We start from the raw sequence: 20,988 nt of genomic DNA on the forward strand, positions 1-20,988 counted from the left end.
TTTATCCTGAAACAAAGTTCAAAATGCTTAAAATATGGATTTGTTTCTTACAAACACACAGCTTTTGACTTCATAAGATGTTAACTGATGGGCTGGAGTCGTATTGATTACTTGTGGATTATTGTGATGTTTTTATCAGCTGTTTTGTCTCTCATTCTGACGGCACCCATTCACTGCAGAGGATCCATTGGTGAACAAATTATTTAATGCTCAATTTCTCCAAATATGTTCCTATGAAGAAACAAACTCATCTATATCTTGGAGTACATTTGCAGCAAATTTTTAAACTTTAATTTTTCTTGAATGTACATGTTATATGTTTACAAAGGAAGTAAAAAGCTCTTGGTTGGGGACAAATCAAAAATTTCTCTGATTCCTGTGTTATTTTTTGATGGCTGGTTTTCTTTCCACTTGATTTTTTAATTCAAGTCAAATTTATTAATATAGTGCTTTTCACAACACAGATTATGTCAAAGCAGCTTCACAATAATGAGCAGGAACATCATTTATTTAGTGAAATTCATTAATTATTAAACAAATTCAATTTCAGCTATATGCAGCTCTACAGGAGATAAGTGTCATTATTCAGCTCAGTTTAGTTCAGAGTTAATTCAATTCAGTTTAACCGTGTCAGTGTTCATCTAGTTTAGGTGGAGTGTAATATTGCCTGCATGTCATTTTAATAAAAGAAAAGAAAACAGAAAGCAAGATGAAAAGAAAGGTGAATGATGAATTACTTGCTTGATTGTATGACTCATTTATTTTTTAGCTGTATTACTAATTCGTTCATAGTCAAGTAATATTATTCAGATGCATCTGGACTACAATTATCTGAAGCTTACTCACTTATGAAGTTATTAGTTTTATCAATGGATCCTCTGCAGTGAATGGGTGCCGTCAGAATGAGAGTCCAAACAGCTGATTAAAAACATCACAAGTAAACCACGCGACTCCAGTCAATTATCTGAAGCTTACTCACTTATGAAGTTATTAGTTTTATCAATGGATCCTCTGCAGTGAATGGGTGCCGTCAGAATGAGAGTCCAAACAGCTGATTAAAAACATCACAAGTAAACCACGCGACTCCAGTCAATTATCTGAAGCTTACTCACTTATGAAGTTATTAGTTTTATCAATGGATCCTCTGCAGTGAATGGGTGCCGTCAGAATGAGAGTCCAAACAGCTGATTAAAAACATCACAAGTAAACCACTCGACTTATCTGAAGCTTACTCAATTATGAAGTCAGCTGCATCTTCACTGATGTAAATAAAACTTTACACTGCATATAATTATTTACTAAATCAGTACTAAAATTGTTCCACTTGGGTCTTGTAAGTTTTGCTAGTATTGAACCAAGCTCACCCTTCTTTTCTTCAAAATATGCTTCTTTCTCACATATAAATGTTTGCAGTCTAATATTATTGGAGGTCATACACATAATTGACTTCATTTTTGTGTTTGTTTTACAATATATGTGGTGAAATTATAAGCGAATGCTCTCATTCTGACGGCACCCATTCACTGCAGTGGATCCATTGGAGAGCAAGTGATGTAATGCAACATTTCTCTGAATCTGATCTGATGAAGAAACAAACTCATCTACATCTTGGATGTCCTGAGGATGATTAAACTGTCAGCAGATGTTCACTTTTGGGTGAAATATTCCTTTAAGTTATAGCACAAGGAAAAGTAAAATGATAAATGTATGAAATGACACATTCCACATCCTTCCGTTGACCACTTTTATACTTAATTGTAATGAAATATAATGAAAAGGTCATGTTCTACCACATCAATTAAACTGAAAATTATGAAGTGCTTAAAATATTTAACTTAGCTAAAAGGTCGTATAAAAGACAGCCACACACACACATAATAGTAAATGAAATATTCTGCACAGAGAAATGCTTTCAAAAAGTTTTTTTTTTTTTTTTTGGTGTGAAAACATTGACTAAAACACTGCAGGTAGTAACATCAGCAACCAGATTACAGTGAACAAACACAAAAACTTGAAATACAAAAAGAAAGCCACTTGTGTTTTCACTGGCAGCCCATTTCTGTGTCCGGGACTCCGGGAACTGTGGTAGTGTTTGCTTAAAATCTCTTAAGACAGTCGATGATTTGTGCACACATAATCTAGAGAGAACGAGACATCCAACACTACTACTGAAGACTGTATAAGACACTCACTCATACACACACACACACACACACACACACTGTGATTAGTTCTTTGGGCCCAGTGTACTGTGCTGCTGTCACTTGCGGTTGCAGTGTTCAGTGCTGGAATGATGTAAATCCTGTTTCCTCCTCAGCTGGTCTGATGTAGAGCATTTACAATACAGATATTCAGTTTGTAGTCCTAAAACCCAGAGGGTTTCTCACAGGAGTTTCAGTAGTTTTTTTAGTGGTCTGTTTACATTTAATTTTGGCACATTTTGTTGCACAACACAAATTACACCTATTCATACCTCAAATGAGAATTTAAAACTTTTTTGTGCTACATAAAGACTACAATGGTTGTTTGTGTCATCAAGTGTGTAAACACACATCCTTGTGGTAATTGTAGTTCTTACTATATGTAGCAGCTTGAGTTTATAAAGCACTCAAGGGTTTCCCAATTTAAGTTGTTCTTAAATCTTAAAAATAGTGTTTCCCACGGGCCTTGTTTTAATCAGAAATCAAACCCCGCTCAATTAAAAACCCCTTATGAATTCCTGAGGGAACCGGAGGTGAATTAGCCTTCTGGGTTAGCATACAAACCGACATTATGACTGAACAGCTCTTAGCATTCGGTGTTAAGTTAAATTTTACTCAAAAGCCTTAGCCTAGATGTTTCATCAGTCAAGAATCTACGGTCTCCCTTAATGTTTTATCGAGAAAGCATGCCTCTTGAGCTTATCTATGAGGTTCAGTCTCACAAAACAGTGAGAGTCACAGTCAGGTCTGTTCATGTCTGTAAAAAAAAAGACTCCAGAGAGAGTTTTTGAAGACTGATGTCGGTCTTGTCCCTACACCAGCTCATCCAGCAGTGTGCCTATGCTCTGGTGCTGCTCGGAGGATCCCGCCAGGGGTTTATTACACATGGGGCAGACGCAGCGCACCTCCAGCCACTTCACCACACACCTGCAAACACACGTTCTGTGTTGAAATAATGTCAAATTACACATTACAAGTGTGACTTTAAAGATATAGAGAAATGTAACATTCCATCACTTAGTTTTATCAATGGATCCTCTGCAGTGAATGGGTGCCGTCAGAATGAGAGTCCAAACAGCTGATTAAAAACATCACAATTCAACTACTCAACTCCAGTCCATCAGTTAATGTCTTGTGAAGTAAAATGTGTTTGTAAGAAACAAATCCATCCATCAACAAATCGCCAAGATACAAGTCCATGATCGATAATAAAAAAGTGAAAAAAATCTACCTGCGTATTTGTTTTGAACTGTTTTCACTTGTAAACGATGCTTGATCTGTGCATATTTCTCTCCTGATTCAGACTTTTGGTGACTTTTTCACTAGAGATAGAAATAGTATGGATTATAGACTTTAGGTATTTTAAGATGGAAGCTATGGCTTTAAATTAAAAATGTCTTAATGATGGATTTGTTTCATATGAAAACACACCTTTTTGCTTCCCAAGACATTGGGAAGTCGTGGCCTAATGGTTAGAGAGTCGGACTCGTAATCCAAAGGTTGTGGGTTTGAGTCTTGGGCCGGCAGGAATTGTAGGTGGGGGGAGTGAATGTCCAGCACTCTCTCCACCCTCAATACCACGACTGAGGTGCCCTTGAGCAAGGCACCGAACCCCAAACTGCTCCCCGGGCGCCGCAACATAAATGACTGCCCACTGCTCCGGGTGTGTGTTCACAGTGTGTGTGTGTTCACTGCTGTGTGTGTGCACGTTGGATGGGTTAAATGCAGAGCACAAATTCCGAGTATGGGTCACCATACTTGGCCGTATGTCACTTCACTTCATTAATTGATGGACTGGAGTGGTGTGGATAATTGTGATGTTTTTATCAGCTGTTTGGACTCTCATTCTGACGGCACCCATTCACTGCAGAGGATCCACTGGTGAGCAAGTGATGTAATGCTGTATTTCTCCAAATCTGTTCCCGTAAAGACACAAAATCATCTACATACTGGATGGCTTAAGTACTTGTTGAGCAACTTTTTTCATTTTGGGGTAAATTATGGCTTTAAAGTGTATTTTACTTTACTATAAATGTTTGTCAGTATATTCAGCAGTACGCTGTAATCATGTTTCAAAAACAATAAAATTATGAAATTACATATAAGACTTTATTTAAAAAGAAATCACTCTTAAGTTTAACTTATTGCATTTAAAATATATTTAAAATAATAATCAATTTTCATTCAATTCAAAATAATGTGGCTGAAAACATGCAGTTCGCACTTAAGTATATTCTTTTAAAGTATATTATTTCGATAATAAGTTTTATTTTTAAAAGTACTAAACTAAAGTGTACTTCTGTTTCACAAAGGATCTGATAGTGTAGTGTACTTCACCGCCAGCATGTTTAACCTCACATTATGGGGACAAAACACATCTTTCTCTATTAATGGGTATAGGAAATCAAATTTGGCAAGGAGCATATATCACAAGTATTGCATTACAAATAGTTAAAAAGAGCATTTTTGACACATGTAATCAGGAATTATCTAAATAGGGAAACAGAGAATGTTAAAGAGAAAAAGACCAGTGTATGTAAACATCAGCCTGCATAGCTGCTAACAATAGCAGGATGCTGCTGCTGCTGCTGCTTTATGAACACCAGCTGTTAGACTCCAGCTTATTACTCACCTTCTGTGAAAGGCATGTTGGCATGGCAACACTCCCAGCTCATCTTTCACCTTAAAGTCCTCCAAGCACACGGCACATGTCTGCTGTGGAGAGACGTCACGCACCACAGGGGAAAAAAAGAAAAAAAGTGAAAAAAAAGAGAGGAGAGACATGGGTGGAAATAAAATAACTCTTGTAAGCTTTTCAAAGATATAACACCACAGTAAAAAAAAAAAACACATTTGATCATGGGGTTCAGAAAGGTTTACTGGATGCTTCTGCAGTGATTATCTATTTGGGAACACTTTAGTTTGGGGACCAATTCTAACCATTAACTAGCTGCTTATTAGCATGCATATTACTGGCATATTGGCTGTTTATTAGTACTTATAAAGCATATATTAATGCTGTATTCTGCACAACCATATTTTAGATCCCTTTCCATAATTACCTTACTAATAAGCAGAAAATTAGGAGTTTATTGAGACAAAAGCCATAGTTAATAGTTAGTTAACAGTGAGAATTGGTCCTCAAACTAAAGTGTGACCATATGTTATTTATAACATTGTGACATCATTTTTTATAGTGCACATACAAAGTACTGCTCAAAATTTTGGAATAATTAAGATTTTTTTTTAATGTTTTTGATGTTTACCAAGGCTACATTTATTTGATCAAAAATACATGCAGTAAAAATGTAATATTGTGAAATATTGTTACAATTTAAAATAATTTTTCTATTTTAATATATTTTAAAATGTGACGATAGATTTCTCATTCAAATAAATTCTATTCTTTTTCTATTCAGAATCCTGAAAAACATATCACGACTTCTGCATAAATATGAAGCGGCTGTTTTCATTGTTGTTAAATAAAAATAAATGTTTCTTAAGCACCAAATCAGCATATTAGAAGGATCATGTGACATTTGAAAATTCAGATTTGCATTAAAAGAATGAATTACATTTTAAAATATATTGCAATAGGAAGCAGTTATTTTAAACTGTAATAATATTTTACAATAACTCTATTTTTACTGTATTTTTTAAATGCAGCCTTGATGAGCATATATTCTTTGACTTCTCCAGGTCTGGGAATTCCTGATATTTCCATGTTTTCCAGGACGATGGAAACCCTAGTATTGGGAATGTAGACAGGGCAGTTTCTTACCCCATGAAGATTCAGCTTCTTTGGATCTCCTTTTAAAATGACCTGCATTGCCCATATGCTAACAGTTAGTACAATTAGCCTTTATTAACATTATACTTAGAAAAAACTAAATGATAAAAATGTAAGAGAAGACCTCTTTAATGCATATCTGCTTACTCACTCTTACCTCTCTGTATCCAAAGCGTTCACTTTGGGCTTGATGTCTCAATTTACTATTGACGACAAAAGAAAATATAAAGCACACAGTTAATGAAAAATTATGAGAAATGTAAAACTGTTTATATAATTTACTCAGTTTTCAGCATTGTTATCATAAGTTGAGTCACAAATCAAAATTATCCCTCTATCATACAGTACATTTAGTATTTTTGCTCCTTGTATTGCAAATAAACAGGAATAGTGAAAATTGGCTTTCATACATTTCACTTCCTCCTCCATCTTTTTTCTAATTCTGGCTCTAATTTAAACACTTTCTGCATGGTTTGGATACAAAGCCAAACAAATAATTTTAACATCCAGAGGTTTTTCACTGGTGTGTGAACAGTTTTGAATACTAGTGTTCAATACATGGTGAGAGAAATGTTATTCTTCTTCATGAGTGCATGGTGTAAAATGTTGATCATGCTGATTGTGTTTAAAGTTTTAAAGTAAAGGTTTGCAGATTTTCAATGCATGAAACCCTGAAACAGTATTTGTAATTTTGAAAAATGAGTCTTTTTCATGGAAATGGAATTATGTTTTACAGTAAGATATTTGGCTAATAGGACTGACTTTAATGATGTCTGTAATGGACTGATGTAAGCGGTGGTCTCTCTCTCTACGTTAGGAGAGGGATTCAGGATCAAATTAAACTTAGTGAGGGTGAATCTGTAACATGGGCAGAACAAAAAGAATCATGGTGATACACGCAGGCGTGAGTCATTTTCAGAGCTGGGCTTGAAACCCTGAGTTCATTTTTACTGGTGAATCACTGATTTGCACGGCAGTGTGTGCTGCTCACGACGCAAGCTCTCGAGTCTGACCGCTTGTTCACACACCGCTCTTCAACAGCTTTCATTTGCATTTGACATGATTTACATGCGGTTCAATAGTCAAGAGTCAACTATATAGAAGTCTTCTGTCTGTGCTTTGCAAGGTATATACTGTACTTCATATTGCAATTGTTTATAACAAAAGACAGAAGATCAAAGACAGGAAAAAGAAAAAAAAAGAAAAAGAAAACAGGATAGATGAGAAAAGTTAAGAAATCGCTAGAAAAGAAATAGATATACAAGGACAAGGAAAGAAAGAAAGAAAGAAAGAAAGAAAGAAGGTAAATGTGGAAAGAAAAGAAAAGAGAAAATAGGTAGAAAAAAGAAATCAAAGAAAAGAAGAAAAGTTGGATAGATAATAGAATAGGATAGAATTGGAAAAGAAAAGAAAAGAAAAGAAAAAAGAAAAGGGTCAGATAGAAAAGAGAAGAAAAGAGAAGGGTGGGGTATTTGTATGGGTCTGTAGCTCTATTAATAACAGTGTCGGTGACGTGAAGTGCATGTGTACCATCCTCATCAACACTGCAATTTCCTGTTGACTTTCCCCGCCGGCCCGTCTCAGTATTGTTCTACAGTAAATCAATGATCTCATAAGATATATATGCTTGTGTACAGGTCAACACCTGTGTGTCATGTGTGTGCGTGAGATCAGACTCACCTTATAAAATAGCAGCAGAATATGAGACTGAGTACGAAGACGAAGATGCCTGTGCCGAAGATCACCATATAGATATTGAGAGGAAGGTCCTGGAAGGTGACGGATGCCATAGTGCAGGTCTTATTGGAGTAGATCAGTCCCAAGCCGCAGAAGCACCCTATACAGACAGTGAAATCTCATCAGTAACACATACAACATGAAAACAACACATCGTTCAAACAGAACTAATCAGTTACAGGTCTGTATTAGAGCACAAATATAGCTCTCCTCTCCTCTGAAGACAGATTTTCATACTTGAGTTCACCTTTCACTGAGTATAAACAGGAAACATTAAGGGCTTTCACTCAGTCATTTGTCTAGATTCTCTGTAAGAGGAAACGCAGGTGTGTGAACTGACTGCTAACAATCATTACATCATTAGAATTTGGTTCCAGAATCGTGAACCATTCATTTACATTGTCATTTAGCAGACACCAAAGCCACTTACAAAATAGAAGCAATCAAAACCAACAAAAGAGCAACAACATGCAAGTGCTATGACAAGTCTCAGTTAGCCTAACACAGTACACGTAGCAAGGGATTTGTTTTTTAAAGAAACAAGTAGATAGAATAGAAAGAAGAAAGCTAGTGTTAGTTTTTCAAGAAAAGCTAGCAGTTAGAGAATAAATATGCAATTAATATAGGGTCAAGTGTGCGTGGGTTTTTTCTTTAAATAAAAAGATAGATAAAATAGAATTAGAATATAGAGTGCTAGAGTTAGAAGGTTAAATAAAGATGGAAGAGATGAGTTTTTAGCCGTTTCTTGAAGATGGCTAAAGACTCAGCGGCTTGGTTTGAGTTGGGCAGGTCATTCCACCAGGTGGGAACAATTAATGAAAAAGTCTGTGAAAGTAATTTTGTGCCTCTTTGGGATGCGTCGTTCACTTGCAGAACGCAAGCTTCGAGAGGGCACATAGGTCTGAAGTACTGAATTTAGTGCAGAGCCAGTGCAGAGCCAGTGGTGGTTCTGTAGGCAAACATTAATGCCTTGAATTTTATGCAAGCAGCTATTGGTAGCCAGTGCAAATGGATGAACAGAGGTGTGATGTGCATTCTTTTTGGCTCATTAAAGATTAATCTTGCAGCGGCATTTTGGATTAACAGTAGAGGTTTGATGGAATTGGCTGGAAGACCTGCCAAGAGAGCACTGCAATAGTGAAGTCTGGACAGAACAAGAGCCTGAACAAGGAGTTGTGTTGCATGTTCTGAAAGAAAGGGCCTGATCGTCCTAATATTGTATAAAGCAAATCTGCAGGACCGGGCAGTTTTAGCAATGTGGTCTGAGAAATTCAGCTGATCATCAATCATAACTCCAAGGTTTCTGGCTGTTTTTGAAGGAGTTATGGTTGATGAGCCTAACTGGAAGGTGAAATTGTGATGAAGTGATGGGTTTGCTGAAACTACAAGCACTTCTGTCTTAGCAAGGTTGAGTTGAAGGTGATGGTCCTTCATCAAGCAAGAAATGTCTGTTAGACACGCTGAGATGCGAGCAGGATGATTCACCCTGCAGAATCCAGTGACCCTGTGGATCATCTCTTGTGTTTAACTGAATGTACACTTATATATATATATATTTTAAAAAAAACTGTACTTGCAATTAATTTAACTGAAATAAAAGGCCACTTAGAGTTTGTCCATGACTGTTTCTTAACACAAACACATCAAATCCGTTTTGGTTTCAAACCTGCCTTAAAGGGATAGTTCACCCAAAAAGTTCACTTGAAGGGATTTACTCACCCTCAAGCCATCCTTGGTGTATGACTTTCTTCTTTCAAACGAATATAATCTGAGTTATAAAAAAAAAAAAAAAAAAAAAAATAGCTGGCTCTTCCAACTTTATAATGGCATTGAATGGGTGTTGAGATTTTGAAGCCCAAAAAGGTGCCTCCATCCATCTTTAAAACTGCTCCACACAGTTCTGTTTTTTAAAAAAGGCCTTCTGAAGTGAAGCGATCGGTTTGTGTAAGAAGATATACATATTTAAAAGTAAATCTCTACCTGTTGTACTGGCGTTCACGAGAGCATGGGGTTCCAGCAGATGACGAGGACATCGGCGTAGTGTAAGCTCTGGTGAGAAGTGACGAACGCGGAAGCACAGAGGAAAGAGTAAAACAAAACACCGGTCATGAATTTGAAGTACAAAATTAGGATTTGTACAGAAAAATATCGGAGGATTTCGCTGTAAATCAAGAGGAGCCTGGTTTTTCTTTGCTGTACAAAGGAAAACAAAACTCGGTTTTCGCGAGACTATTCTCACTGGTGCTTATGCTACACCTACATACTCCATCATCCGCTGGAATACCACTCTCTCATGAACGCACGTACGACAGTTTTCCCAGGAGGTCTCCCATCCAGGTACTGACCAGGCTCAACCCTCCTTAGCTTCAGTGGGCAACTCCGATTGTATTCGTCTGAAAGTAGAAACTTATATCCACTCTAGGATGGCTTGAGGGTGAGTGAATCAATCATGGGGTAATTTAAATTTTTTAAGCGAACTATCACTTTAATTATTTGTGGCATAGATTCAACAAGCTGCTGGACAGGGTTGCCAATTCTGCACATTCCCCGCGGAATTAGGCTACTTTTACACTGTTGCTGTGGGTTGGTTTTTAGTCCGCAGGTTAAAGCCAGAAGGCTATTTCAACTGGCCGCTTTGAATGGCCAAGGACCGCCCAAGAAACCATTTGACTAAACAGGTAAAGCAACCAATCATGTTTCGTTTTGTGCAGCGTCATGTTTAGGGGCATAGAGTGTGTAAAACTCTTGGAGGTATTTTAAAGAGTCTATGCCACGAACTTTACATATTTCACAGACTTTTGTAAACCCAACATTTAGTTGACCCTATATATGCACTAATTGTCACAGTGCTAAACAGTTGTAAACACGAAGGCTTTCTCATTTCATTAGGGGATTTGGCATCACGCCCTCTTAGTTTCCAGGCAGAACGTTAAAGAACTCGGCACACACACACCACCCAGAAATCCTGTATAATTTAACCAATCAGATATAGACTTCGAAACTCCCGAAGTTTTTCCAATTTTGTGTGCCATATGCAGTGTTGGGGAAAGTTACTTTTAAAAATAATGCATTACAATGTTGTGTTACTCCCTTAAAAAGTAACTAATTACGTTAATTTTATGGGAATTAATGCATTATGTTACTTTTGAGTTACTTTTTAAATCTGGACAGGGCTTGCTTATTTGTTTTTAATATAAAAAAGTTCTTCTTTTACAAATGTAAAAGTCCTTTCACAACAAAAGTGAAATGAGTTTGCATTTGACAGTTTTTATTCATTTTGAGGAGTACTGAATCTGTTTTTGCGCAGGTGAGATGAGTAAATACATTTTCATATTTAGTGTAGAACTACAGTAACATCATGTTCAAACAGCGCACACAACGCCTCTGCACTTACACCCGATTTCTCTCAACATGGCAACACGAGAGCTGTCAGTCAATCGAGGGAAACAACCTAACTGGCGTTACTTGTTTGAAAAAGCAACCCAGATATTTCCTACTAAATTAAAAAGTAATGTGTTACTTTGCTAGTTACTAAAAAAGTAATCTGATTACGTAACTTGTAATGTTTTACCCCAACACTGGCCATATGCATCAGATGTTTAGCTGACAGTGTTGTGTGTGACGTCTGAAGCTGAGACTAGGAACACAATGGAAAAAACGTGATCAGCAATGGGGCTAATTTTGTTTGTCAGGCCTGGCAACCTGGAAACAGTCCTCTGAGATTTTGGTCTATATTGAAATAATGGTATCATGCAGCGGTTGCAGATTTGTCGGCTGCACATCCATAATGCAAATCTCCCGTTCCACCACATCCTGAAGCTGCTTTATTGGATTGAGATCTGTGGCTGTGGAGGCCATTTGTGTTTAGTCTACTCATTGTCATGTACAAGAAACTAGTTTGAGATGATGGCAGCGTTATTCTTCTTGAAGAAGCCAGATGGGCACACGTGGTCATAAATGGATGGACATAATCAGCAACAATACTCAGGTAGTCTGTGGCCTTAAATGATGCTCGGTTGGTACAAAACAGCCAAAAGGGTGCAAAGAAATTATCCCACACCATTACATGCCCTGCAGCAGCAGCCTGAACCACTGATACTAGCAGGATGGATCCATGCTTTCACGCTGTTTATGTCAAATTCTGACCCTATACTCTCTAAATGTTTCAGGCCAACTTTTTCCAATCTTCTGTTGTATTTTGGTGATCCTGTGTGAACTGTAGCCTCAGCAGTGGGACCTGGAGTGGTCTTCTGCTGCTGTAGCCCGTCTGCCTCAAGGTTTGAAATTCTCAATGTGATTTCAGAGATGCTCTTCTGCACACCTCGGTTGTATTAAGTAGTTATTTGAGTTACTCTAGATGATGTATGTGGCCCTGATCGTCGGCGGAGGCTGGACACCTGGATGAGCCCCGGGGACATATCCCCAGTGAAGACCTCAACTTAAAATACAATAAAAATAAAAATAAAACAAATAACTAAAAATATTATAAAATACCGAACTACATAATACTATTATTGTTAGCAAATGCAACAATTTAAAAATAGAAATATAATACATTTAAAATTTTAATTAAAACAATAAATAAACAATAATATCCTGGCCAGAGGAGAACTAGCCCCCCGACTGAGCCTGGTTTCTCCCGAGGCTTTTTCTCCATTCTGTCACAGAGGGAGTTTTGGTTCCCTGCCGCTGTCACCTCTGGGTTGCTCAGTTGAGGACACTTCATTTCTAGTGATTATCGTCAATTTGATTTAGCAGGTACTATTTAAACTAAACTGAGCTAGACAATGACATCTCTGAACTCAATAATGAAATGCCTTTAACTGAAAATTGAGTGTTTCATCTTATTATTATACATTACTGACACTCTATCCTCCAATTTGATACTGTTAAGTGCTTTGACACAATCTGTATTGTTAAAAGCGCTATATAAATAAAGGTGACTTGACTTGACTCTTGCCTTTCTATCTGGCCATTCTCCTCAGACCTCTGGCATCAACAAGGTATTTTCACCCACATAACTGCCGCTCACTGGATATTTTCTCTTTTTCGGTCCATTCTCTGTAAACCCTAGAGATGGTCATACGTGAAAATCCCAGCAGATCAGCAGTTTCTGAAATACTCAGACCAGCCCGTTTGGCACCAACAACCATGCCATGTTCAAAGTCACTTAAATCACCTTTCATCTCCATTCTGATGCTCGGTTTGAACATCAGCAGATCATCTTGACCATGTCTACATGCCTAAATGCATTGATATTTGAATAGATTAATTTTTTAATTTGAATTCGTTTTAATAACCATACAAATATGAAACCATACAAATTTTCAGTTACCTCACAACTGGTTGGTCACACTCCAATTCTCGCTATTAACGAACCATTAACTACGACTTTTGCCTCAATAAACTCCTAATTTGCTGATTATTGATAGTTAGTAAGGTAGTTGTTAAATTTAGGTATTGAGGATTAGGGATGTAGAATATAGTCATGCAGAATATGTGTTTTATAAGTACTAATAACAAGCCAGCATTTTAATAATAGGCATGCTAATAAGCAACTAGTTAATAGTGAGAATTGGTCCCTATACTAAAGTGTTACCAACTGGTTTATCGACTAGTTTGGCATAGCACTAGTTGATTATCCTGCTAGCTTACCATAATGATACCTAACAAAGCTTGTTTTCTTAGCATAGCGATATAGCCAATTAGCTTTGTAACTTAGTATAGCTTAACATCACATAGCTATAGCAAAGACTATAGAAATACAAAGACAGTTCACTCCTATACTTATGAATGGGAGAAAGTGCAAAGGGACTTTGGCTATAGCCAATGAGTATGCTAGCTTTGCTATTACTGCTACTCAAGAACAACTAAAGAATAACTAAAAACGCTATATGATTATTTAAAAGATATTGTGTTAACATGATACGTTTTTGAACAGGCATTACAAGCGGGGTCAAACATACAAAAATATTGTATATTTGTATATACATTTCAACAAAAATATGAAGCAGCAGAATTGTTTTCAACATTGATGATGATAATAAATGTTTCTTGAGCAGCAAATCATCATATTAGAAGGATCATGTGACACTAAAGACGAGTAATTATGCTGAAAATTCAGCTTTGCATCATAGGAATAAATTACATTTTACAATATCTTCAAATAGAAAACAGATATTTTAATATTTCAGTATATTACTGTTTTTACCGTAGTTTGACCAAATAAATGATATTGTACAATGATAGTGTACAATATCAAAGCGTTAGGACATAAATCAAAGATGTTTCACTTATATTTCATAAATGTTGGGCTTTGATAATAAACAAAATAAAAAGTGCACATAAGTTTGACTTTTTTGTAAATATTTGTACTGTATATCTCTTAAATTACACATAAAGGGTTGCTTTTTAAATATTTAATACTTTTATCTAATACCTTTTTTTAATATTCTTGTACTTATTTTTGTTATATCTGCATACTTTGGTCCAAAACAATCTGTACAGACATTAAATATAATGTCAGAATGATTTTTAAGATAAAATATCATATGTATAGCATTAAGGCCCGGTTTCACAGACGGGGCTTAGAGTAAGCCAGGATTAGATCAAAGTTCAATTAGGACATTTAAGCAATTTTTATGAACGTGCTTAGAACAAAAAACATTACTGGGGTGCATCTTGAGACAAAACAAATGCACTGATATATTTTAAGAACAGTCAGTGCAAGTTTCTTTCAGTTGAAACTAAGTCTAGGACTAGGCTTAAGCCTTGTCTGTGAAACCGGCGGTATATATATAATTCGCACTGGAAAATGTTTATTACTGTGACTTTAAAAGAAAAGCAAGAAAAACAGATATTGGACCTGTATCAAGAGGTCCCATGGGTCGCTGCTACACTTAAAGCGCAATTAGATTGAGTCTAATTTCCCTCAGTAACACTGGAATAATCACTGATTTTGAGCAGCTGGCTGAAAGGAAATTCCACCAAGCATTGCCACACCATCACACAACATACATACTGTAGGCTGGTTCTGCAGTCCAAACACACAGCGGGACATTGCATTCTTTAGTAACACATCTGTGATCTGTGATTGGACGAGTGCCCGTATAACTTCCCCACTTGCTGTGTTCATTGTTCAGGAGCAGAGGTGCCTAAACCGCTCTGCTATTAATGAATAGGTGCCTGTGGTTTATAAATTGTAGACATTCATTATGCATTTGTTGGCTGCTTGTACAAAACAATCAAGAAATTGAGGACATTTCATCAGATTATAAAGAAAATATCTTAAACACAATGTTTTAAAAGTTAGTCTAGTGTTTATTATTTTCAGGAAATCATTTTGTGCCCAATGTGTATCTCCAGGACCTACTGTATACTCTATATGTGTATATAATTCATAGCACAAACCATGTTATTTCATAGATTTACCTGTTTAGGTCATCTCTTATTATTATAAATGTTGAAAACAGTTGTGCTGCTTAATATTTTTGCAAAAACATACATAATATTTTATAATCAGGACATTGGTGTAAAAGCTTCAGAATCAATCGCTGGTAAACCCACATTACGGTATTGTTTCCTGAGAATATTATTGCAGAAACACATTTGGATGGCACTTGGTATTCTTGTACGAGATTCAACAAATAAAAACCAATAAACACCGGCTCTTTCATTTCTGCTGTCTCTGTCAGCTCTTCACAAGTTACCTGGACCATCGGAAATCAATAACTTTGTCATTTAACATCATTTCTGCTGAAAGTGAGACTCGTCTGCCTCAGGTAGAGTCGTGCTTCCTAGGAGAGAAATCTATAGCAGAGCACTGCTGTAGTCTCAGTCTCACACTCCTTGCTGGCAAAACAACTGATAATGGCCTCAAGAACCTCAATAAAGCATTTTGAATATATTATTGATTTAAAATAGGAGGCTTTTCCCATTCCAATTCTTCTGTTTAATGTGTAAATATTACCAAATGCTGGCAGATGATCCCAATTGTTTATCAATGAGCTCTTTTCCCTATGCTTAATTAAGCACAATAATTTAGCATACTTTTTAACAAGAGAAATAATATATTTTATAGAAAACACTTGAATGTAATGCTTTCAGACAGTTATTTGCAATTAAATTAAAATGTTTTATAGTTTCAATTTATAGTAAATGCAACTAGCTGAATTTTCTGTAAGTATGACTTAAGTACATCTTTACTGTAATTTAATAATTACTTCTTTTATCTTTGAAATTTGGTTAAAGTGTGCTGTTGAATGTACTGACAAGCATTTATGCTAAACTAAAAATATACTTTAATGTCATTTCTATTGAAAGTTGTATGTGATGTATTTAAATATATTTGTAATTACAAATTTTAATGACAATGTTACAATTTTTTATAAATTTAAAATATATTAACTTTAAATGTAAATAACACACTATTACTATAATTCAGTAATTTACGTGTAATTCAGCATGTTAGTTGGCGCATTAAAATAAGTTTGTTACATTTCAACAAAAGATTATTAAAACACAATGATTTCAAATGTACTGGCTTTATTAAAAAGTATCCTTGGCAGTATATTCTCTTTAAGTGCAGTTAAGATGCCATTTATTTCATTAATATGATATAATCTGCAAGTACATTTAAAAAATAAATATATATATAAAAACTTTGAAGTATGCTAAAAGTGCACATTCAATAAGCACACTTCTTTTTCACAAGAGGTTGAAATGTTCGCAATACAACATAAATAAAAAAATCAAGCAGGAGGTGAGATGAGGGGGTGTTTGGAAGAGACATACATAAGAAGGCGTATAAATGGATAAACTAGGTCACTAGAGTTGCTTGCCATTTAACAGACGCATTTGCTTCAGTAACAGAAAGTCATTTGCGGAGGCCGTCCCGCAGGAGCAACCTCGGGGTGAGGAGATAAAGCAGAGTTGAGTCACCCCTTCTTGGGATTTAAACTGTGCTTTCTGTGTTGGCAAACCAGACCCTTAAACAAACCACACATTTGCCAGCAGAGCTCTTTGCAAATTTGCTGACCTACAGTGGAGTAAAACATTATTTGATCCCCTGCTGATATTGTACGTTTGCCCACTGACAAAGAAAGTCTATAATTTTAATGGTAGGTTTATTTGAACAGTGGGAGACAGAATAACAACAACAACAAAAAATCTGAAAAAAGCATTTCAATAAAGTTATAAATTGATTTATATTTTAATGAGTCAAATAAGTATTTGATCCCCTATCAATCAGCAAGATTGCTGGCTCCCAGGTGTCTTTTATACAGGTAAGGAGCTGAGATTAGGAGCATGGGGAGAGTTACCTGTATAAAAGACACCTGTCCACAGAAGCAATCAATCAATCAGATTCCAAACTCTCCACCATGGCCAAGACCAAAGAGCTGTCCAAGGATGTCAGGGAGAAGATTGTAGACCTACACAAGGCTGAAATGGGCTACAAGACCATCAACTAGCAAGCTTGGTGAGAAGGTGACAACAGTTGGTGCGATTATTCGCAAATGGAAGAAACACAAAATAACTGTCAATCTCCCTCGGACTGAGGCTCCATGCAAGATCTCACCTCGTGGAGTTTCAGTGTTCATGAGAACGGTGAGGAATCAGCCCAGAACTACACGGGAGGGTCTTGTCAATGATTTCAAGGCAGCTGGGACCATAGTCACCAAGAAAACAATTGGTAGCACACTACACCTTGAAGAACTGATCCTGCAGCGCCCGCAAGGTCCCCCTGCTCAAGAAAGCACATATACAGCCCGTCTGAAGTTTGCCAATGATTCAGAGGAGAACTGGGAGAAAGTGTTGTGGTCAGATGAGACCAAAATCCAGCTCTTTGGCATCAACTCAACTCGCCGTGTTTGGAGGAGGAGGAATGCTGCCTATGACCCCAAGAACACCATCCCCACCGTCAAACATGGAGGTGGAAACATTATGCTTTGGGGGTGTTTTTCTACTAAGGGGACAGGACAACTGCACCGCATCAAAGGGACGATGGACGGGACCAAGTACCTTCAGGGCACTGAAGGGTATTCCAGCATGGCAATGACCCAAATCACACGGCTAAGGCAACAAAGGAGTGGCTCAAGAAGAAGCACATTAAGGTCCTGGAGTGGCCAAGCCAGTCTCCAGACCTTAAACCCATTGAAAATCTGTGGAGGGGGCCAAGGTTCGAGTTGCCAAATGTCAGCTTCAAAACCTTAAAAAAACTTGAATAGGATCTGCAAAGAGGAGTGGGACAAAATCCCTCCTGAGATGTGTGCAAACCTGGTGGCCAACTACAAGAAATGTCTGACCTCTGTGATTGCCAAGTTTTAAATCATGTTTTGCGAAGGGGTCAAATACTTATTTCACTCATTAAAATCAATTTATAGCTTTTTTGAAATGCGTTTTTCTGGATTTTTGTCGTTGTTATTCTGTCTCTCACTGTTCAAATAAACCAACCATTAAAATTATAGACTGATCATTTCTTTGTCAGTGGGCAAACATACAATATCAGCAGGGGATCAAATAATTTTTTTCCTCTCTGTATATTGCGAGGATGATGCTGGTGTGAAAAAGATGGGCGCTTCCTGTTCTCTGTCTGATATCAAAAAAGATGCAGCGACATAGACAAATTTTCAATAACTCTAAATGCATTAATACCTTAATATTATTCATTGTTTTTTACCTTCACACGAAAGTTTAATTGCCATTAAAATAATTATTCACTCAGAAATTACAGTTCTGTCATTATTTACCTTCTTTCTTAACAGATGTGTTACTTTCTGTGGAACACAAAAGGATACAAGATTGTATTGGTCATGTTTGACTCCATAATAATAAAATGTCTGCTTTTTTACATAAAGCAGGCCCAAAATGTGCATTTCAGCTCTTTCAGAGCTTTTTCATTGAGTTTTACATGAAATATTAACAAGCCCATGAGATTATAGAGGGCTCTCATCTATGAAGCGCTTTCAAGACAAACATGGAATGACCTATAAATATGAAACAAGGGTGTGATCGAAATTTGTTAACAGCTCTCAATGAATGAGATGTAGATCTGTCTCAGATCTAAAAGTGTAATTCGGTGAATGCCACAGTTTTCCTGTATTGGGAAAATATTAATAATCTATTGAGATATCTATTCTATCAAGCTGATTGTCTCTTTAAGTGTCAAAATCATTAAAAGTCAGTTTGAGGTGACAGCAAGCCATCAATCAATTAAGGCTCATTTAATAAATGGATTGTGTATATAAATGTTGGAGAGTGACTAAAATGAACCTTTGTATTATCAATAATATGACACTTTTGTCTGTATCTTCTAAGCTATTCAAAAATACATTAAAATACAGTTATGATTAAATACATCTGTTTAATGATAAAAAAAATTCAGTTTCTACTTCAAAAAAGTTTCTACTTGTTTTCTTTTTTATTATATTGTTTGTTGGCATCATTCATGTATTTATAATAATAAATGAATCATATATGAACCATCATTTACTAATATTAATTTTGTCCGCCAAATCAAAGTCAGTGTGGTGTAACTAACATGGCCATTTTATAACATGACAATAAAACCATAAAACAGATCCCTTTAGACCAATAACTGCATGTCAAGGTCATTAAGTTTGCTAAAAACTATTGTCAAATAAAGTAGGCTAACCCCAATAAAACTTAATATACTTTGTTATTATTATTAGATATTCATGACTCAAAATGTATGATAGTTGTAAAAAAATGCCTTGAAAAACACATTTGAAAATTTGTCTATTCACATGTACAAGGTAAGTAGACTGTAAAAACTTTTATTATGATCTACTCTTTTTTTTTGGTGAAACATTTTACACTTAAAAATATATTGAGTAAATTTTAAATTTGTGAAATCATTGAAATATACTTTAAGAATCAAGTAATCTTAAAAAGTCAACTAAAAAATAAGTAGATTAATTAATCTCATAAATAAAATTGAGCAAATTTAATTAAAATCCTTAAGCAATGCCATAGTAATTCTAAATCAAAACAAACAAACAAAAGAAACTGAGTAAATATAATTAAAATTCCTACCCAATGCAATAGTAAATAAAAAACGCTAAAAAAAGAGTAGATTTGATTTACATGCTGTATTTTCAAAAGTCCTTTGAAGGTTACACCACTTGACATTTTTAGTAATTCAAATAAACTTATTTGAAGTAATAATTGTTTTTTTCAAATGTCTCAAACCAGTGTGGATACAAATATTACATGTCTAAGACCTGGCATGTGCGTTTTAAACTAGATATTTCCCTTTTTCTTCATTTCATAGAGCCTTTCTTGTCATTGACCCATATAGCAACATCTCATTGTTATGAACACGGTGTTTGTTTATATGGACCCCTCACGCTTTTACCTTCTTTTATTGTTTTAAGATAGCAGCCTATAAAATCCTACAATACTTCAAGGAAGGATCTTACCGTTGCACCACTGGAAAGGGTGCATCAATCCACCCGTGCGGTTCCTGTCTTATGAAGGGATGTGTTTATATACAGAGAGATGCCCTCTGTCTGTCTGTCGCTCTGTCAGGCCATGCAGCACATCTGGATTCATCTAAACGCAGTCCTCGCTCGTCTTCATAGCGACATCAGTCGTTGCATCTGGTCAGGTAGTAAACACGTTCACGACATTTGACTCGTATTCAGCCTTGGCAAGCGTTTACGTCCAGTGAACAAAGCACGTCCTTCGTTTTACATCTGATCACGTGTCGTGGCTGATGTTGGCATCCATTGAGAACTAAACAAGAGCGAATGAAAGTCCCTCCCAGCCGGAGTGATGGGCACAAAACTGAGCCAATCTTCTCCAGCACACTTCTCCACTGTCATCTGTGACTCACATAAACAAGACGGTCCTCTGGCTGTCATTTTGTACATTCATATGACACATTAAATGCCATTATAAGTAAACAAAATAGAAATGCACTTGTGTACTAACAAATGACTAATAATAATAAAATGTGTTTTCCAGTGCGGTACTTTTGGGTATGTTGTTGGCATTAGTCAACCCACCCTCATGCCTATTTCTGAGATATCACAGGGCCCCAGTATTAAAAAGAGCCCACCCTCTTGTCTTCACAATACGGTGGTACTGAGATATTTGAGGGGCCCCTAAACTGCCACCCAGCATGTCTCTACAATATCCTCATCCCGAGGGGCCCCTAAGGGCCTCAATACACGATACAGCACCCCAGTGCCTCTGTGATGTTGTGGTGCCAAGATAAGGTCTACTGGCTGCCACGCT

The 20,988-nt window shown here is 36.4% G+C and overlaps 1 protein-coding gene across 2 annotated transcripts; it reads right to left on the reverse strand.

The window, feature by feature from the left end:
- Positions 1–1,732: 1,732 nt before the first annotated feature.
- Positions 1,733–20,582, reverse strand: LOC306848053 (RING finger protein 122-like). 2 transcript variants are annotated; one of them, XM_079382375.1, is made up of 7 exons: positions 20,169–20,486; positions 9,709–9,777; positions 7,672–7,828; positions 6,149–6,194; positions 5,983–6,024; positions 4,834–4,916; positions 1,938–3,128 (listed from the first exon to the last, which is right to left on the reverse strand). In XM_079382375.1, the coding sequence occupies exons 1-7, from the start codon at positions 20,191–20,193 to the stop codon at positions 3,014–3,016; spliced, it is 537 nt and encodes a 178-aa protein (XP_079238501.1). In that variant the 5' UTR covers positions 20,194–20,486; the 3' UTR covers positions 1,938–3,013. The 2 variants fall into 2 exon arrangements, with proteins under 2 accessions (XP_079238502.1, XP_079238501.1); XM_079382376.1 differs by lacking the exon at positions 9,709–9,777 and having other exon boundaries at positions 1,733–3,128; positions 20,169–20,582.
- Between the last annotated feature and the right edge of the window lie 406 nt (positions 20,583–20,988).

The sequence above is a fragment of the Barbus barbus genome, assembly GCF_936440315.1.
Source record: "Barbus barbus genome assembly, chromosome: 28".
Lineage (NCBI taxonomy): Eukaryota > Metazoa > Chordata > Actinopteri > Cypriniformes > Cyprinidae > Barbus > Barbus barbus.

Excerpts from the sequence above, each read along its gene's own strand:
- LOC306848053 (XM_079382375.1), bottom strand. The coding sequence starts at position 20,193 with ATGCACCCTTTCCAGTGGTGCAACG. Across the intron at positions 6,195-7,671 it reads TTCTGCTGCTATTTTATAAG|TAAATTGAGACATCAAGCCC; the intron begins GTGAGTCTGATC and ends TGTCGTCAATAG. Across the intron at positions 6,025-6,148 it reads AACGCTTTGGATACAGAGAG|GTCATTTTAAAAGGAGATCC; the intron begins GTAAGAGTGAGT and ends TGGGCAATGCAG.